This window comes from Clavelina lepadiformis, chromosome 5 (assembly GCF_947623445.1).
Source record: "Clavelina lepadiformis chromosome 5, kaClaLepa1.1, whole genome shotgun sequence".
Lineage (NCBI taxonomy): Eukaryota > Metazoa > Chordata > Ascidiacea > Aplousobranchia > Clavelinidae > Clavelina > Clavelina lepadiformis.
In genome coordinates, this window is record NC_135244.1 from 7476994 (window position 1) to 7491052 (window position 14059).

General features: G+C 34.8%; 1 protein-coding gene across 1 annotated transcript; it reads right to left on the reverse strand.

Moving 5' to 3' along the window:
• Positions 1–5: 5 nt before the first annotated feature.
• LOC143458931 (vitellogenin receptor-like) lies at positions 6–13212 on the reverse strand. Its single transcript, XM_076955842.1, has 18 exons — positions 13058–13212; positions 8394–8595; positions 7422–7652; positions 7136–7276; positions 6860–6986; positions 4885–5056; positions 4141–4269; positions 3943–4059; positions 3385–3537; positions 3065–3230; positions 2692–2828; positions 2339–2501; positions 1911–2080; positions 1593–1736; positions 1172–1288; positions 923–1051; positions 588–809; positions 6–239 (listed from the first exon to the last, which is right to left on the reverse strand). The coding sequence occupies exons 1-18, from the start codon at positions 13200–13202 to the stop codon at positions 193–195; spliced, it is 2712 nt and encodes a 903-aa protein (XP_076811957.1). The 5' UTR covers positions 13203–13212; the 3' UTR covers positions 6–192.
• Positions 13213–14059: the final 847 nt, after the last annotated feature.

Consider the following 14059-nt stretch of genomic DNA (forward strand, 5'->3'; position numbering starts at 1 on the left):
GCTGAATTCTGTTTAAAGTCAATAGAAAGAATAATAATTAATATGTACAAACACACAAATATTATTATATCTAAGCTGCCATATAACCGAACAATCGGTTTGCAAAAGTGAAGCTAAAGGAAACATGGAAGCAATAAGCAACAAATTTAAGCTTTACAAAAGTTTATTTGCGTTGCATTACTAAACATGCAACTAACCGGTTGTCACATTGAAGATTCTTATGTTCTCAGTTGCAGCAGCTGTCAAATAACAAGGAATATTTAAGATAATACACAGTTATGATGTACATATGGAAGAAGCTCGTGTTTAGGTTTGTGCACTGATGTATAAAAGCCATAATAATTATTATAGCGAAACATAATCTTTATTATTGTTAAAAGGTTTTATAGTCCGTCTATTGCTTATGCTTATCGCCAAAACTTGCTTCGAAAATTTTTAACAAACTTGGTGTTTTTGATGAAAACGCTGAATACATTCATTTCCTGGATAGTCTTATATTTATTACAATCTTAGTTTTAACTTTTTACAATTCGTTTTTTTCTACAGTATATGATATTACCGCCACTTTCAATCAACTCAAGGTTTACCAGCAGGATTTAAACAGTAAGCTCCATTCAGATTTTGTGTCGACCAGCTGCCCTGATGACAAACGTTTAAGATAGTGTCCTTAGCGTGGTAGTCGAAGTAGATAACTTCCTTTGGATTTTTGCATGTTATGTTATATTTGGAGCCAGCCTGCTTTCCGCAAGTCTGGTTGGATTTGATCATCCCATTTGGAAGTTTTGGATAATTATGGCATAAATTTTGGTCTAAATCAAAAAAGAAAACGCCATGTAAAAAGTTAAACTTCAAGGATTGCCTGCTTCGCATGGTATCAGTTGTATTGAAACTATACCGTTACAAACCAAGTATGTTTACTTACAAACTCTGATAGAAAACGAGCATTCGGTCATTTGTTCGTGTTCATCAGTTGCGCGAAGATGGTAAAGATAGGAGTCGACTTTTAAGGTTTTTGGCAATTTTGGAGTCACTACTTTCAATTTTTCCGTCGCTAGAAAGGAAGAGCCATTAAATAAATAATGCAAAGCGCAAACAATCTGATGCATTATAGATCAAATAGTTGTTCAGTTGAGTAAAAAAGTTGTAAAAACGAAAAATGTTATAAACATACGTGTCCAATCGTCCGTCCATTTAAAATCAGGCCAGGACATAGTAGCGAAATCTTTACAATCATCTGCTGGTACATTGTCGACCTTTCCGCAATTTAAGTTGATAAATGGCGGTGAATCTATGAAAACAAATGTAAAAATAGATGTGTTAGTAAATCTCGATCCTTTATCTACCTCAAAGTGGCTCAGCAAAGCTATTTCAACTTCACCCGAATTAGGTTTATGTTATTAATTAAAAACGACTTTTTTATTTAAAGTTAGCTTGTTTTTGTTTTTTCTCCTCACTTTATGCTTAACGACACCCATTAGATATACATATAAAATACAGGTAAATAAAATTTTTAGTATGTTGTATCTACGAGCAAACGTTTTCATTTTATGTTTAACTAAAGACAACCCCGAATTTAAAACCTTTCACCATACTTGATGTTTGGGTGTAGTCGACACATTTCTCACCCTTCAGGAAGAAATGTGTCTGACACAAGCATTGCGATGAAGTGTCAGACAGGTCCACGCATATATGCGGGCATGGTGTTGGCCTTTCTTGGCAAGGTGATGGAATGTTTTCTAAGAATTGAAATATTGTTGTTTGAATCTAACACAGTATACAGAGATAGAGTATTAAAACGTATTTTAACTAATAATTTAACCAACAAGCTACCGCACAAAGCGAAAGTGTGCAGATAATGAACGTTGAAAATTTAAAATTCCTTGCTTTACCGTTTACATATCTGCATTTACCTATGTAAGACTTGTGGAAAAGTTGACTGTAAATAGCCAGTGAGCTGGGTTTGTAAAAGACATTTGGACCAAAAGGCATCAAGTTGTCGATTCCTCCAGATAAATTGAAAGCATAAATTCTCCGGGTTATGTCTTCCACAAAGAAAAATCGACCTTTGTGCACTTTTATGCTAAAAAGACGACAGATGCAACCAAATTCATTTTCATGACAAAACACTATTGTGGAGGTTTAGTCGTAGGAATAAGATATTGCTGTAATACTTAAAATTAAAGGACTACGTTCACAATTTTTACTAATTAATCTTAAATGACGTATTCCTAAGAATCATCATTAAAAAACAACATCTTAATAACTATAAATCTTGTACTATATTACTATACTTATCTTAACATGATATAACAATCACGTTACCAATTACATAACTCACTCTAAAATATAGTAGCTTTCATTTGAAGTAGTATTTTTAAATTTGAAAACATTATATCGCTTTGCAACCGACTCCCATGACGTGTTCGTTACGTCACGCAGCAAATCTAAGGGAACCTGAGTGACAATTCCGTATTCTACTTCCCCCACAAACAAGGAACTGCCTGAAATATTATAAAGATAATCGAAATATACTGTAATAATATATGCCATAAGAAATAAACATTGCAATTATTCTAAAGGATGGACATTGATATAATTAATTTGCCATTAACATAAAGCAAAGTTCAACATTTTTCAAAAAGAAATTACAAATAACATCAAATTGCTTCTTGTTATAGAAATATATCTTACTTTCTTGATCTACGTGAATGGCGGAGGGCCAATAAAGTTTGTCCATCACCAACTCTCTTCCAAGTCCATTGAGATTCATCCGCCAAACTTCACCTTGATCAACATACTCGTTGTGAATGGCGGTCCAGTAGATTTTTCTTCAGAAATTGGATGAAAAAATGCTTGTTACAATCAACACACTTTAAATAAAATTTTAAGTCGGCACGCCGGCGCAATGATATTGTATCTACCGGATGATAAACCGAAAAGATATGTTTAACATGATACGGAAAATTAGGGAATACAATTGCGGTATTAACTATTTCACATGTTGACGTTATCTAATGAAAACTTGTTTATGTATGGTTGGAAAGATAGCCTAGCAAGTGATTACCTGTTTACGCTATCCAGAGCAATATCCTTTATTTTCACATCTTTGGCAAGGTTATTAACAAGTTCTGCTTCATATGTTCCGTTTGGTGACAAGACGTAAATGACTTTCGTGTCACTTCCCACAAAATAGACATTTTTAGTTCGTGGATCCACAATTAGGTTATCAACTGAAAATTATTACTTCAAATTTAGTAATTTTTACTGGAGTATTCGCTCTTCAAGTATAACTGACGCAAAAATTTCGATAACGTGACACTTTGCTATAGACTAATAACTTATCCAATAGAAATATGATCTGCTGTAATACTCATGTTTTATTACCGTGCTTATATCGTTGGAGATCTTCTTTTTGTGTTTTATTTGGGAGGGACCTTGATAGAGTTGTCTGACGTGGATTTGACCAATACCAATACAAATATCCAGTCTCAATGTCCGTAGCAATGTGATTAACTTTTTCTACTTTGTCTGTGAAGTCTATGAAGAAAAAGATATGCAAAAGATACCGATGCAATGTAAAATTTGAGTGACCATAGGATTATAAAAACACAATAATTTTATACACTATGTTCTGCAAACCTAAACTCGATAAAGTTGACTGAAATTAATAATGGGATAAGTTTTGATATAAGTCTGCCATTTTGTCTGATCTGAGAAGCAGGAAGATAAGTATCGACATATGCTTCTTGACACACTTAGATACTTCGCCTTTACCGTTTCAGGCAAAACACTAATCTACTAGTACCGGGTGACACATGGAAACAAATCCAAAACAATTATAGAGCCATGTTTGAAGTATTTCCTAATATTTAATAAGTTTAAATGTTTCCTGCATCACTTATTTGAATTTGATTGGGTGGATCTGTCGTTTTATTAACTCACTTGTCACAGGAACAATTGAAAGATTCCAGTTTTCATTATTGCTTCCATTTAACGAGATTTGAAAAATCTTCCCTTGGTTTTTATCAACCACGTACATGAATTCATCATCAATCAATTCTAATTTTGAAGATAAAAGAGTTTTTCAGAATGAACTCAAAGCAAAATTGCATTTTTTGAAAATAGATAAATTTGACGTACGTTCTTTACATTGGGTATCCCCCTGCTTGTAATATCCCAGGGCACAAACGCATTCCCTCGTTGCATTGAGACGAGGTAAACAGATGTGGTCACATTTTGGTTGGCTGTCGCATTCACCGATTGCCGATACTGTAAAAAGAAACAAACTGTTGATTAGTTAAAACACGTGCGTATATTACTAAAAGTTTTTACTAGGATCACTATAAAGACAAACGTTTATGCTTGCACCGTTATACTTGTTGTACTGTATATACACTACATTAACGCGTATACGATGTTATAATTATTCAGAATGAACAAGTTGCCTAACCTGTGAACCGATAACCATCGTATAGGTTAATCACGCTTGCCATTCAACCAATTGTGTGTTATTAGGGTCATTATGGTTTTAACAAGCAATTAAGTATTTTATGAAAAGATGAAAAACAAGCAAAACCGAATTATTGTATAGAAAATACAAATTTAATTATTTTCAGTAATAATAATTATTGACTTCATTGTGGTAGTATAGGGGTAGGCATTAAACCGTCGGCAAAGCAATATTTAAATCAGGTGTGTCAATTTTGTATGAAAAGTCCTTAAACAAACAAGTTTTATAAATTGGACAACCTTATAAAGCAGTAGAAGCTGAAAAGTGAATAATTCTGATGAAAAATATCAAAAAGAACTATATGATGAATTCATGTCATATATTACATTGCTGTCATATTTTTGCATTAAGCCTATATACAAAAACGCACAAACCGTTTAATGATGGTCTATTCTCATTCTTGCTTAAAACCGTTATTCGACGAGGTCTCTCATTATAGGTTTTGAACTTGGAGGTGTTCGTCGTCTTTGAAACTGACCAAATCCTATAACCAGTTGTTCGGTGTTCGGGTTCGTATGAATGGCAGTCCGTCACGTAGATATTGTTCTAAAGTATAAATCTTTTTGGTTTTATACCATCGGTTTAACCCAATTATGTTGAAAACATATAACTCACTGTCTTATCAAAGCTTTGTCAAACTGCAAAGATCGTTACTAAATCAGCGTTTAACTTATAATCTTCCAAATATAAATCATACCATACTATAGGCTACATACACTATACAGACGTATACAATATACGAGGTGTAACAAAAAAGTAATGGGACTATTGTCATAAACATTTTAACACAAGCGTTTATCATAAATTACGAATTGTCCCCTTCAAATTATTTCCTCTCTGAGTTAATGCTATTTTGCATTCGATCCTGCCATCCCCGGAAACACTTGGCAAACTCTTCCTCTTTGAGGCTCTTCAACTCCCTCGTCACTCAGACCTTGATTTCTCCCGAAGATGAGAAATGAGTTCCTTTTAGCAAAATTTTCAGCCTGGGAAAAAGCCAAAATTCACACGGCGCTGGGGAATATGGAAGCTGGTCGAGAGCTGTGATTTCTTTCTTTGACAAAAGATGCCTCACACTGTTGGGGTTGCGGGCCGGTGCATTGTCATGGTGAAGGAGCCACGAGTTGTCAAATAGCCCGCCTGATGCGTCGAACTCTATCATGGAGCCGAACGAGAACTTGCCGGTAGAAGTGCTGATTTACTGTTTCACCCTCAGGCACAAATTCATGATGAACCAAACCCATCGGGTCAAAAAATCCGATCAACATGACCTTGATCTTCGATTTTGTCATGCGCGCCTTCTTTGGTCTGGGTGATTGTGCGGTCGTCCACTGCTTGCTCTGTCTCTTCGTTTCAGGGTCGAATTGAAAAACCAACGTTTCATCTCCTGTGATGACTTTACCAGGAATGTCCGGATCGTCCCTTATCTTCTCTAGCATGTCTTTACAAAAATTGACTCGGCGCTGCTTCTGATCTTCCGATAAAATTTCGGGTACCAGTTTGGCACTCACCTTTTGGATCCCCAGATCATGCAGCAAGATGATACGCAATGATTCCCTGTTTAATCATGAGTTGATGAGCTATCATTGGAACTGTCAAACTGCGATCACACTTCACCAACTGCTTCACTCTGATGATATTTTCATCTGTTTTCGTTGTGGAAGACCGTCCTGACCTGGGGTCATCCCCCACTTCATTGCGGCCACTCTCGAAGCGTTTGTGCCATTCAAAGACTCGTGTTCTTGACATCACATCGTCGCCATAAACCTCATTAAGAAGTTTGAAACAATCAGTTGGACTCTTTTTTGTGCTACCAACATTTGCGTAACAACCAACAGCACTGACTGCAAACTAGCGTAACACAAAGCAACAAAATTCTGACCCCGGTTAATAACACTGCGTTACAAAAAAGCTTGTAGCGAAATAACGAAATCACTAAGCGTAAATATTTTTCAACACAAAGAAGCTAAGGAATTGTGTTGCATTATGAAGAAGCGGCTTGCCGATTAGCATTGATCCAAGACGGTAGCAGATACAATCCCGTTACTTTTTTGTACTCCTGGTACTCGTATACACAGTTTATACACAGGATACAAAAATCAAGAAGAAACTTTATCCTCATGACTAAACGCTCAGTTTTAACTCAGCGTCTTTCACAATAAAAAAAATTACAGTATAAACAATGTCTTTGTACATACGCAACCTGGGTATTCACAAAATTGCAATTTGTATTGTGTTTGCTGGACATCTAACAATATCACCAATAAGCTAAAATCTGTAGTGGATTTTATGTTTATTTTATACGTTATATCATAAAATCCGTTTTCCCAAAATAAAGTTTTCCTATACCTTGTATACTGTCACATCCCAAAGTACTGCCATAAAATGTTTTTCACCATGTTGCTTTTTATCAGAACCGTCTAAATTGCTGCTGAGGATTCTGCTACCAGCACCGTAATAGTCCGTCCAATACAGCCTATCATGATCGAAAAACGACGTAAACAACTTCATTATGTACAACAATTAAAGCTGGCTATCTGACTTTAAAGTATTTTGTCAGGCGTAATTAAGAGAAGCGTTTCCTACTCATCAACAATTGAACCCTGCAATTTAAAGTTTTTTCACCTTTCGTCGGTGTAATCAACAGTAATGCCGCATACGGAACAGTTAGCCGGGAATTCAAATAATGTTTCTTCACCTCTGCCAGCCAGATCTGTTACCATTATTCCGCAGCCCATCGACTTATACGTCGAAAAATACAATTTCCTGTCACAACAACATGTCTGTTAACTATATGATGAAAAACAATTCGCAATCTCAGATAAGCTTCAAGAAATTTTTAATTATTTACAGTTAAATCAATAAATGCCTGTTGCAAAGTATTCAGTAAAATTTCAATGTTGTCACTTACCTACGTTTAGCATGCAGAGTTAACGCGAATAGCTTTTGGTCAGAACGATAAATTGGGGTGAAGTAGTTAAATGTTTTTTCCGAAGTCACGATCCAGTTAAATCTCACATCAATCCAATAAAGGTTTTCTGTCACCCAGTCGTACGCCAAGCTTTCTATGCCATGTGCTATACCTTGGAATATTGACTTGGATTTGTGCTCTTCTATATCTAGCAACTCTATCTGCTCGGATCTAATCAGACAATGTTTCTCAGTTAAGTGTTTGACATCAGCTAGTGAAAATGATGGTTATTCACGCACAAGTTCATAAAAATTTGAAAAATTGTATAAACCAAAATCCCTACAAAAAGTTGGTTACCCTCCTCACCCTGTTGCTTGTTTGGTTATTCGACTGCAAATGAAGATATTTGCCAGATGCTAAGCTACTTTATGCAAGTAAATTGTTTATTTTTATTATTACATTAATATTTTTGTTTTTAACTATCTTCTACCAAGCTGAACATCTCGGTTCTCTTCAACGTACAAAAAATGTCTGTTTACACAAAATGAAGACTCATGACCAGGAACATAAAGACTTTGAAACATAAATCTGTGGCGATGGTGATTGGCGCGTTCGGTTTCCTACCAGCCTATAGATACGGGAAACTTGGATAGTATAGGCCTACTCAGGAGATTACAACGCAATTCACTTGATACGTCTACTGGCAAGTACCCGCATTCTTTTAGCCGCCCCCTTCAGATAACTAATTGTGATTTCTCCAAAACCAAAAATAGAATAAAGGCAACTTGTCAAGAAAACCACTCAAAGTATATGAAATGAAAATAATAATAACGGCATAAGTACTTAAGTAACCAATTTCATCTGTAAATACTCTAAATAACTGAGTAACGGGTAACCAACTTTATCCAGTTTAGAAACATAAACTGAGATATTACGTTTGATATTAAAAAATGTAAACTTGCGTATAGTTACTTGTAATCAGTATAAAACAAAATATTTTTTTCGTAATTTCCAGCAAGTGCCCAATACTCCACAGAAGCTCCAGGATTAGATTCTTCAAGAATTTGATATTTTTGTTCCATGTGCACTTTTTCAAGGTCGGCCGGCAGTGATAAAATTTTGGAAGTGGAGTCTGACGGGTTAAAACTCGTCCATATCAAATAAGAATCATCAGCTATAGAAAGGAATACGTGGTTACTTATTGCATTCCTTAAAAATTTGTATTTCGTTTTTGATTTTAAAATAAATAAATTTTCGTTGTAGGTGTTTGCTACGTCAAGTGAAAATTCATTTTCAAAATAAACTTAGGTCTGCTCAGTAACGCAAATAACAATATATAGATCATAAATAGGTTTTAAATTGCGTTTGTTATAGCACATGGGGTATACAGGTTACATACCATAAATTAAAAAAGACAGAAATTAATTATCGTGAATCTGGTTTGATTTAAGTAAGTTATTTTATTTTTATGCTCACCAAAACCTTGATATGTGCCGAACGCAAGCACGAGCCGGTTTTAAATATTCTTATAGAACAGATCTTCAATTCCAGATTTACCTTAACGTCAAATTTTTGTGGAAATAAACACCAGTACAGTATATATTGTTGGAAAAGAACTCTTTTCAAAGAACTCTTTTATATGTTGTCAATCAGTTTAAAATCAATTATTTCCACAGAAAAGCTATTGCGTAACCATTGATCTTGGATGACTCATAACATCGGCAATGATGGTTATAGAATATATTAAATACTAAAATATATGCAAAGCACAACAGGTATTTTGCTTAAAATTAAGCATTTTTGTTTGTTGCATTATGATGTCATACGTTCGGGCTCATTCCGGACACTCACACACGTTAAAATTCTCGGGTTCTCGCGAGCCCGAGCTTTTTTCATGTTTCCACATCCCAAGTAAAAACACTTCGAATGGAATTGCTATATAATTAAACCATTAAAGCGTAATTGCGATCTCGGAGATTTCCACTTCGGTCATACCACTCGATGTGCCGTAATAATGTCGTACTTGCACAGTAATCGATAACGCTTGATCTCCTTCGTAATTACACTGTGCAATACCTACGTTGATTTGCGCCATATACTAAGTTAAAACTTGCGCATAACGAGCGACGTGTTTGTTTATTAAAAATTGATACAAAATACTCATCACCGGTATAACTTCAAAATGGCCTGATCTATATTCCAGCACAGAAACAAGTTTCCGTACTTTTCTCACTCAGTAAATTAGTTTTATTCCACTAGATGGTGGTCGTATTCCAGTAATTATATGATGAAAGTTAGGATAATTGTTTGCATTTAGTCTATATTTTATTTTAGAAAAATTGCTAACAATTCGGCGAAAAGTTTCTAAAAATTCAAAATGGAAATTAGGTTCAACATATGAATAAGGTTGTAGAAGCAGTTGTAATTCTAATTCAAAAAAGCAAAACCATCATGAATTATTTGAAGAAGTTTAAATAAAAGCCAAAAGAAAACACCTTCAGTGAAAAAGCAGGAAGTGCAATGCCACGTGCCGTTTCATCGAAATTATCATTATACAACAAGTCACGATTTTACTGCGAAAAGTAATCGCAAAGGCTCTCATTATGCTTTGGTATGCTTGCCGTGGTCTTTTGGTGTGTAGTTTTGATCATTACCAACCATTTCAATTGTGTATAGCTACCGCATTTTCCAATTTCAATACCTCTCTGCGCTGTATGTGCTGGATTTGAACATTACCTTAATTATATAGGTATACTGTAGCTACAATGCGCTGTACAATGCGTTGAATGACAGTTGTAAGTATAAAGAGTATATATAATAAGGAACTACTAAATTAAAGATATTAGACAAGAATAATCGTTACATCGAAATTATGTGATCGTTTAAAAAGTAATTGTTTTTGTGGCCAATGCTGATCTATAAACATATACTTGAAGTTTTAAGCCTTACACTAAAACGCTTTCAGAACCTAAACTATAATGCAAATTCCAAATTCTATGACTTTGCTTTCGTTTATTTTAACCAAATATGCTTGCATCACCGACAAAAATAGTATTAAAGTGAAGCAGGGCAGAGTAATCTACTAATCTACCAATCTGTGTACTTTGTATAGAGGTGTTGTCGCTCTCAGTTCCCAAACATTGTATAAAAACGTTGCGGAAAAGTTTGCAAAAACTTTTAAACGTAAATTTATTTATGTATATAGGCCTTCATTCATTTTAACAGTTACAGTACTTTACATCCAAACCGTTTCTTAATTGTGAATATATGATGAGCATTTTTAAACTTTAAAAAGCAGCTGAAAAGTAAACGCGATAAAATATACTACGTTGATCATTAAAAAAAACCTAAAACTTTGAAAAATAATGCTTATTAAAAATAACAAGAATTCTTTCAAAATATAAAATACAGCTTATAACGTCATTAACAATATGTCATTCATTTTATGAAGAAAGAACCCCGTTAAAGCGCCAATTAAAGGTTTACAAGGCGCGCCTTTGATAAATGTCGTTTCGAGGAAACCTCGTAAACATCGTGTCTTGGTTTGAACAACATGGTTTTTTAACCATAAATGCAAAGAAACGAGGATGCATTTGTTACCACGTGTCTGCATGCAGCAAGTAGAAATTATTTTCATCGATTTTGGATGGAAAACTCCATAGTTCCATAGGAGGCGGCTTCCAAGAAAGAGGTTTGTCTCGCCGTTAGGTATACAAATGCATTATTATCATACCAAGTGCTGATTGATAAAGTCTTAACACAACGATGGACAATGGACAAGGGAAATCCGAAAGAGCCCAGTTTCAATCAGCAATATAGTAATCTTCAAAAATTACTTCGAAAATGATAATAACACAAAAAATACAGTCATGAATAGTCCTTTTTATTATGTTATATTATTTTATATACACGCTAAAAAGTCAAGCAAACGTAATTTAAAAAAATCAACCGATAGTATACCAATACGGTTCTTTCCTTCACATTCATTCAATGCTTCATAAAAAAACTGTTCCGATGTTAATGCTATTTTACAAATGGGTGTCAAAAGTCGTCGACGTATTTCACAAATACATCTCACGGTTGACGCAATCTTTTAGTTAAACAGTCGTGACCCATTCAATGAGATCGACTTGGTTGGAAATACCAGTTTTATGGTTACTTATTTAGTCATTTATTCATATCGATAAATAAAGTGATTTTCTATAAGTTATAAGTACAGTATATATACCCTATATAGGTGAATTAAGTAGCTAACTAGCATACAATAACCAATTTCTTGATTATTGTATTATTCAAAAATGCGAATCGGTAACCAATTTCTTATTGAGGCAGATTTTATTGAGTTTTTGGGATTTTTGCTTTTTGACTTGAAATAACAAGTCCAACGTAATACATGCAACAAATGTCAATCAACAGAACAAAGCCAAACGGACAACGCCTCAAATCCTGGTATGTTTTGATGTGTAATTAACTTGCCAAAACTTACTTTCCCAGCTAATAAAAAGTTGTCTAGGATACCATCAGCTGCTGATAGCGCTTATTAATTGTCGTTTTCTTCTCATCATTCACGAAATGACGTCATCATTTAGTTTTTGCATTGTGAGTGTGAAATTTAGTTGAATTCCTATATACATGCGGGAATTCGACACGTTGTATATACACACGTTTTCCTGACGTTTTTATAAGTTTTTTTTGCAAAAACCCTTTTTTTCAAATCAAATTGCTACTACGTTTTAAGGTATTTTTATTAGTTTAATACCAATAAAGTTAAGTTGGTACTTTATTTGTAATTTTTTACGTAGTTGCGGTGAAATTAATTACTGTTACTGCTGCTTACGCGGTCTCAAAACTACAAACGGATGACGAAGGTTAATATGCCTTATGTAATACGGCTACAAAATACTACAGTTGCACTGTACAAACGTCAAGATATACGTTTGCCCTGTGGCAGTCGAAACATCAAAAAAAGCTTTTGGCAAGTAGACTCTTACATCACGTGCACGTGTTTAAGCCAATGCAAATTCAAGCCGGAGGATTTTAGCGCCATGCACGTATGCACATTTGTGTGAAGAAAACGAAATTACGACACAATTAAGTGTGGCAGTGTGTGAGTATGAATTCGAGCCCGAGTCTAGCTCGAATATTTTTTCAAGCTTAAGCACGAACTCGACTCGAAAAGCCCGGTCATTAACAACTTTGCCCAAACTCCAGCAGTACAAGAATGCTACAAGTTGAGACTAAAATATTTCAAATATCTTTGGAGGTTAGAAGCGTAATGAATGTTTGCTCTTTAATATTTTAAACGAGAAATCTCCAATTACGTATTTTCTATAAAGTTGTAATAGACCTTGCTTGTAGTAAATTAATGGGTTGGGATGACCGTGTGACGTACTTGCCTGACATACGTTTCGTAATCACAAAACGATTTTTTAACGTAGAAAATCTACATTATATATCGTTGTTTTACATTGTTTTCTTGTTTGGCTATAGATGCTGTGATTACTGAAAGCCAAGTAATGTATGAATTGGAAAAAGATATAACTGTGAAGGGTAAATCTCAACCTATAACGCCGTTTTATGATTGTAGCAAGTTCTTAAATTTTATTCAACACTAATCAAGCTTACAGTACACTCACCTTCTGTGCTATTCTCGGTTGACTGACACACAACTGTTGATATCAAGCTTCCGGCTAGAACGTTAAATCCGAAGACCAGCAAAGCGAACATGTTATCAGTCATGGCATTCAACTTTGAAATATTATAATGTAGGCTACAATGCATGAACAATTATACCGGTTTAACTGAGGTATCAGTTAACAACAACAAACAAACAAATAAACTCTCTACAGACACATTTTTACTTGAAATTTTAATCGCATTGTTAGCGTGTAAGTGATATATTGTACATGTTTGGAGAGTTGGCCCAATTCTTCATTGGGTTTACTCTAAGACTGACCTGTACAAACCCAAATGCAAAACTAATAACTAATGTAGGCTATAATTTGCATGCCGAAAAACAAATAAATTGAGCTATATTTTTTGTTACCTTTCGTGCGAATATTTCACTTTCAAGTGCATTTAGATTTATACGCCAATAACGATCGACTTGTACATTAAACCTGAGTAACCAAATAGATGTAGACCGATATTGCCGTTTCGCCAACATTCTTCCAATTAGAAAAAGTGTAAAGACATACATACCGAATTTTTGACAACTTTGTTAAACTAAGGAAATCTAATGCTTCCGTTAAATCAGTTGAAACGTTTCGGTCAGAACGAGACGAGGCGTTTTTTATGTTCCACACTTCTTACGAACGCCTTTCTCTCGCGTTTGTTAAAACAATGTTTGATTTCCTGATTTAATGCAGAAACTTTATACTTTCAGAAAATAATTCAAATCACAAGGTCGAAGCACAAAATACACTGCTGGCATAGGCTAACTAGCTCAGCATGCAAAAAACTAACAGGGTATATGCTGAGCTGTGCTCCTCAGCGAATAGCGTAGATCCTAGTGTCGCTCACCATTTTATATCTTGACGAAACACGTAATTAATAACAGCAAATAACTACATGTAACTGTTTTTCCTAGAACAACTTATCAGTCCTCAGCCGTCGGCACAAGACAATGCTGTGGGCTA

What these genes read in the sequence shown, in the direction of transcription:
- LOC143458931 (XM_076955842.1), bottom strand. Translation starts at nt 13,202, where the DNA reads ATGCATTGTAGCCTACATTATAATATTTCAAAGTTGAATGCCATGACT. An exon ending in TTGTTTTATACTGATTACAA is followed by an intron (nt 7,653 to 8,393) that starts GTAACTATACGC and finishes TTGTCTGATTAG; the next exon opens with ATCCGAGCAGATAGAGTTGC. An exon ending in ACTCTGCATGCTAAACGTAG is followed by an intron (nt 7,277 to 7,421) that starts GTAAGTGACAAC and finishes TTGTTGTGACAG; the next exon opens with GAAATTGTATTTTTCGACGT.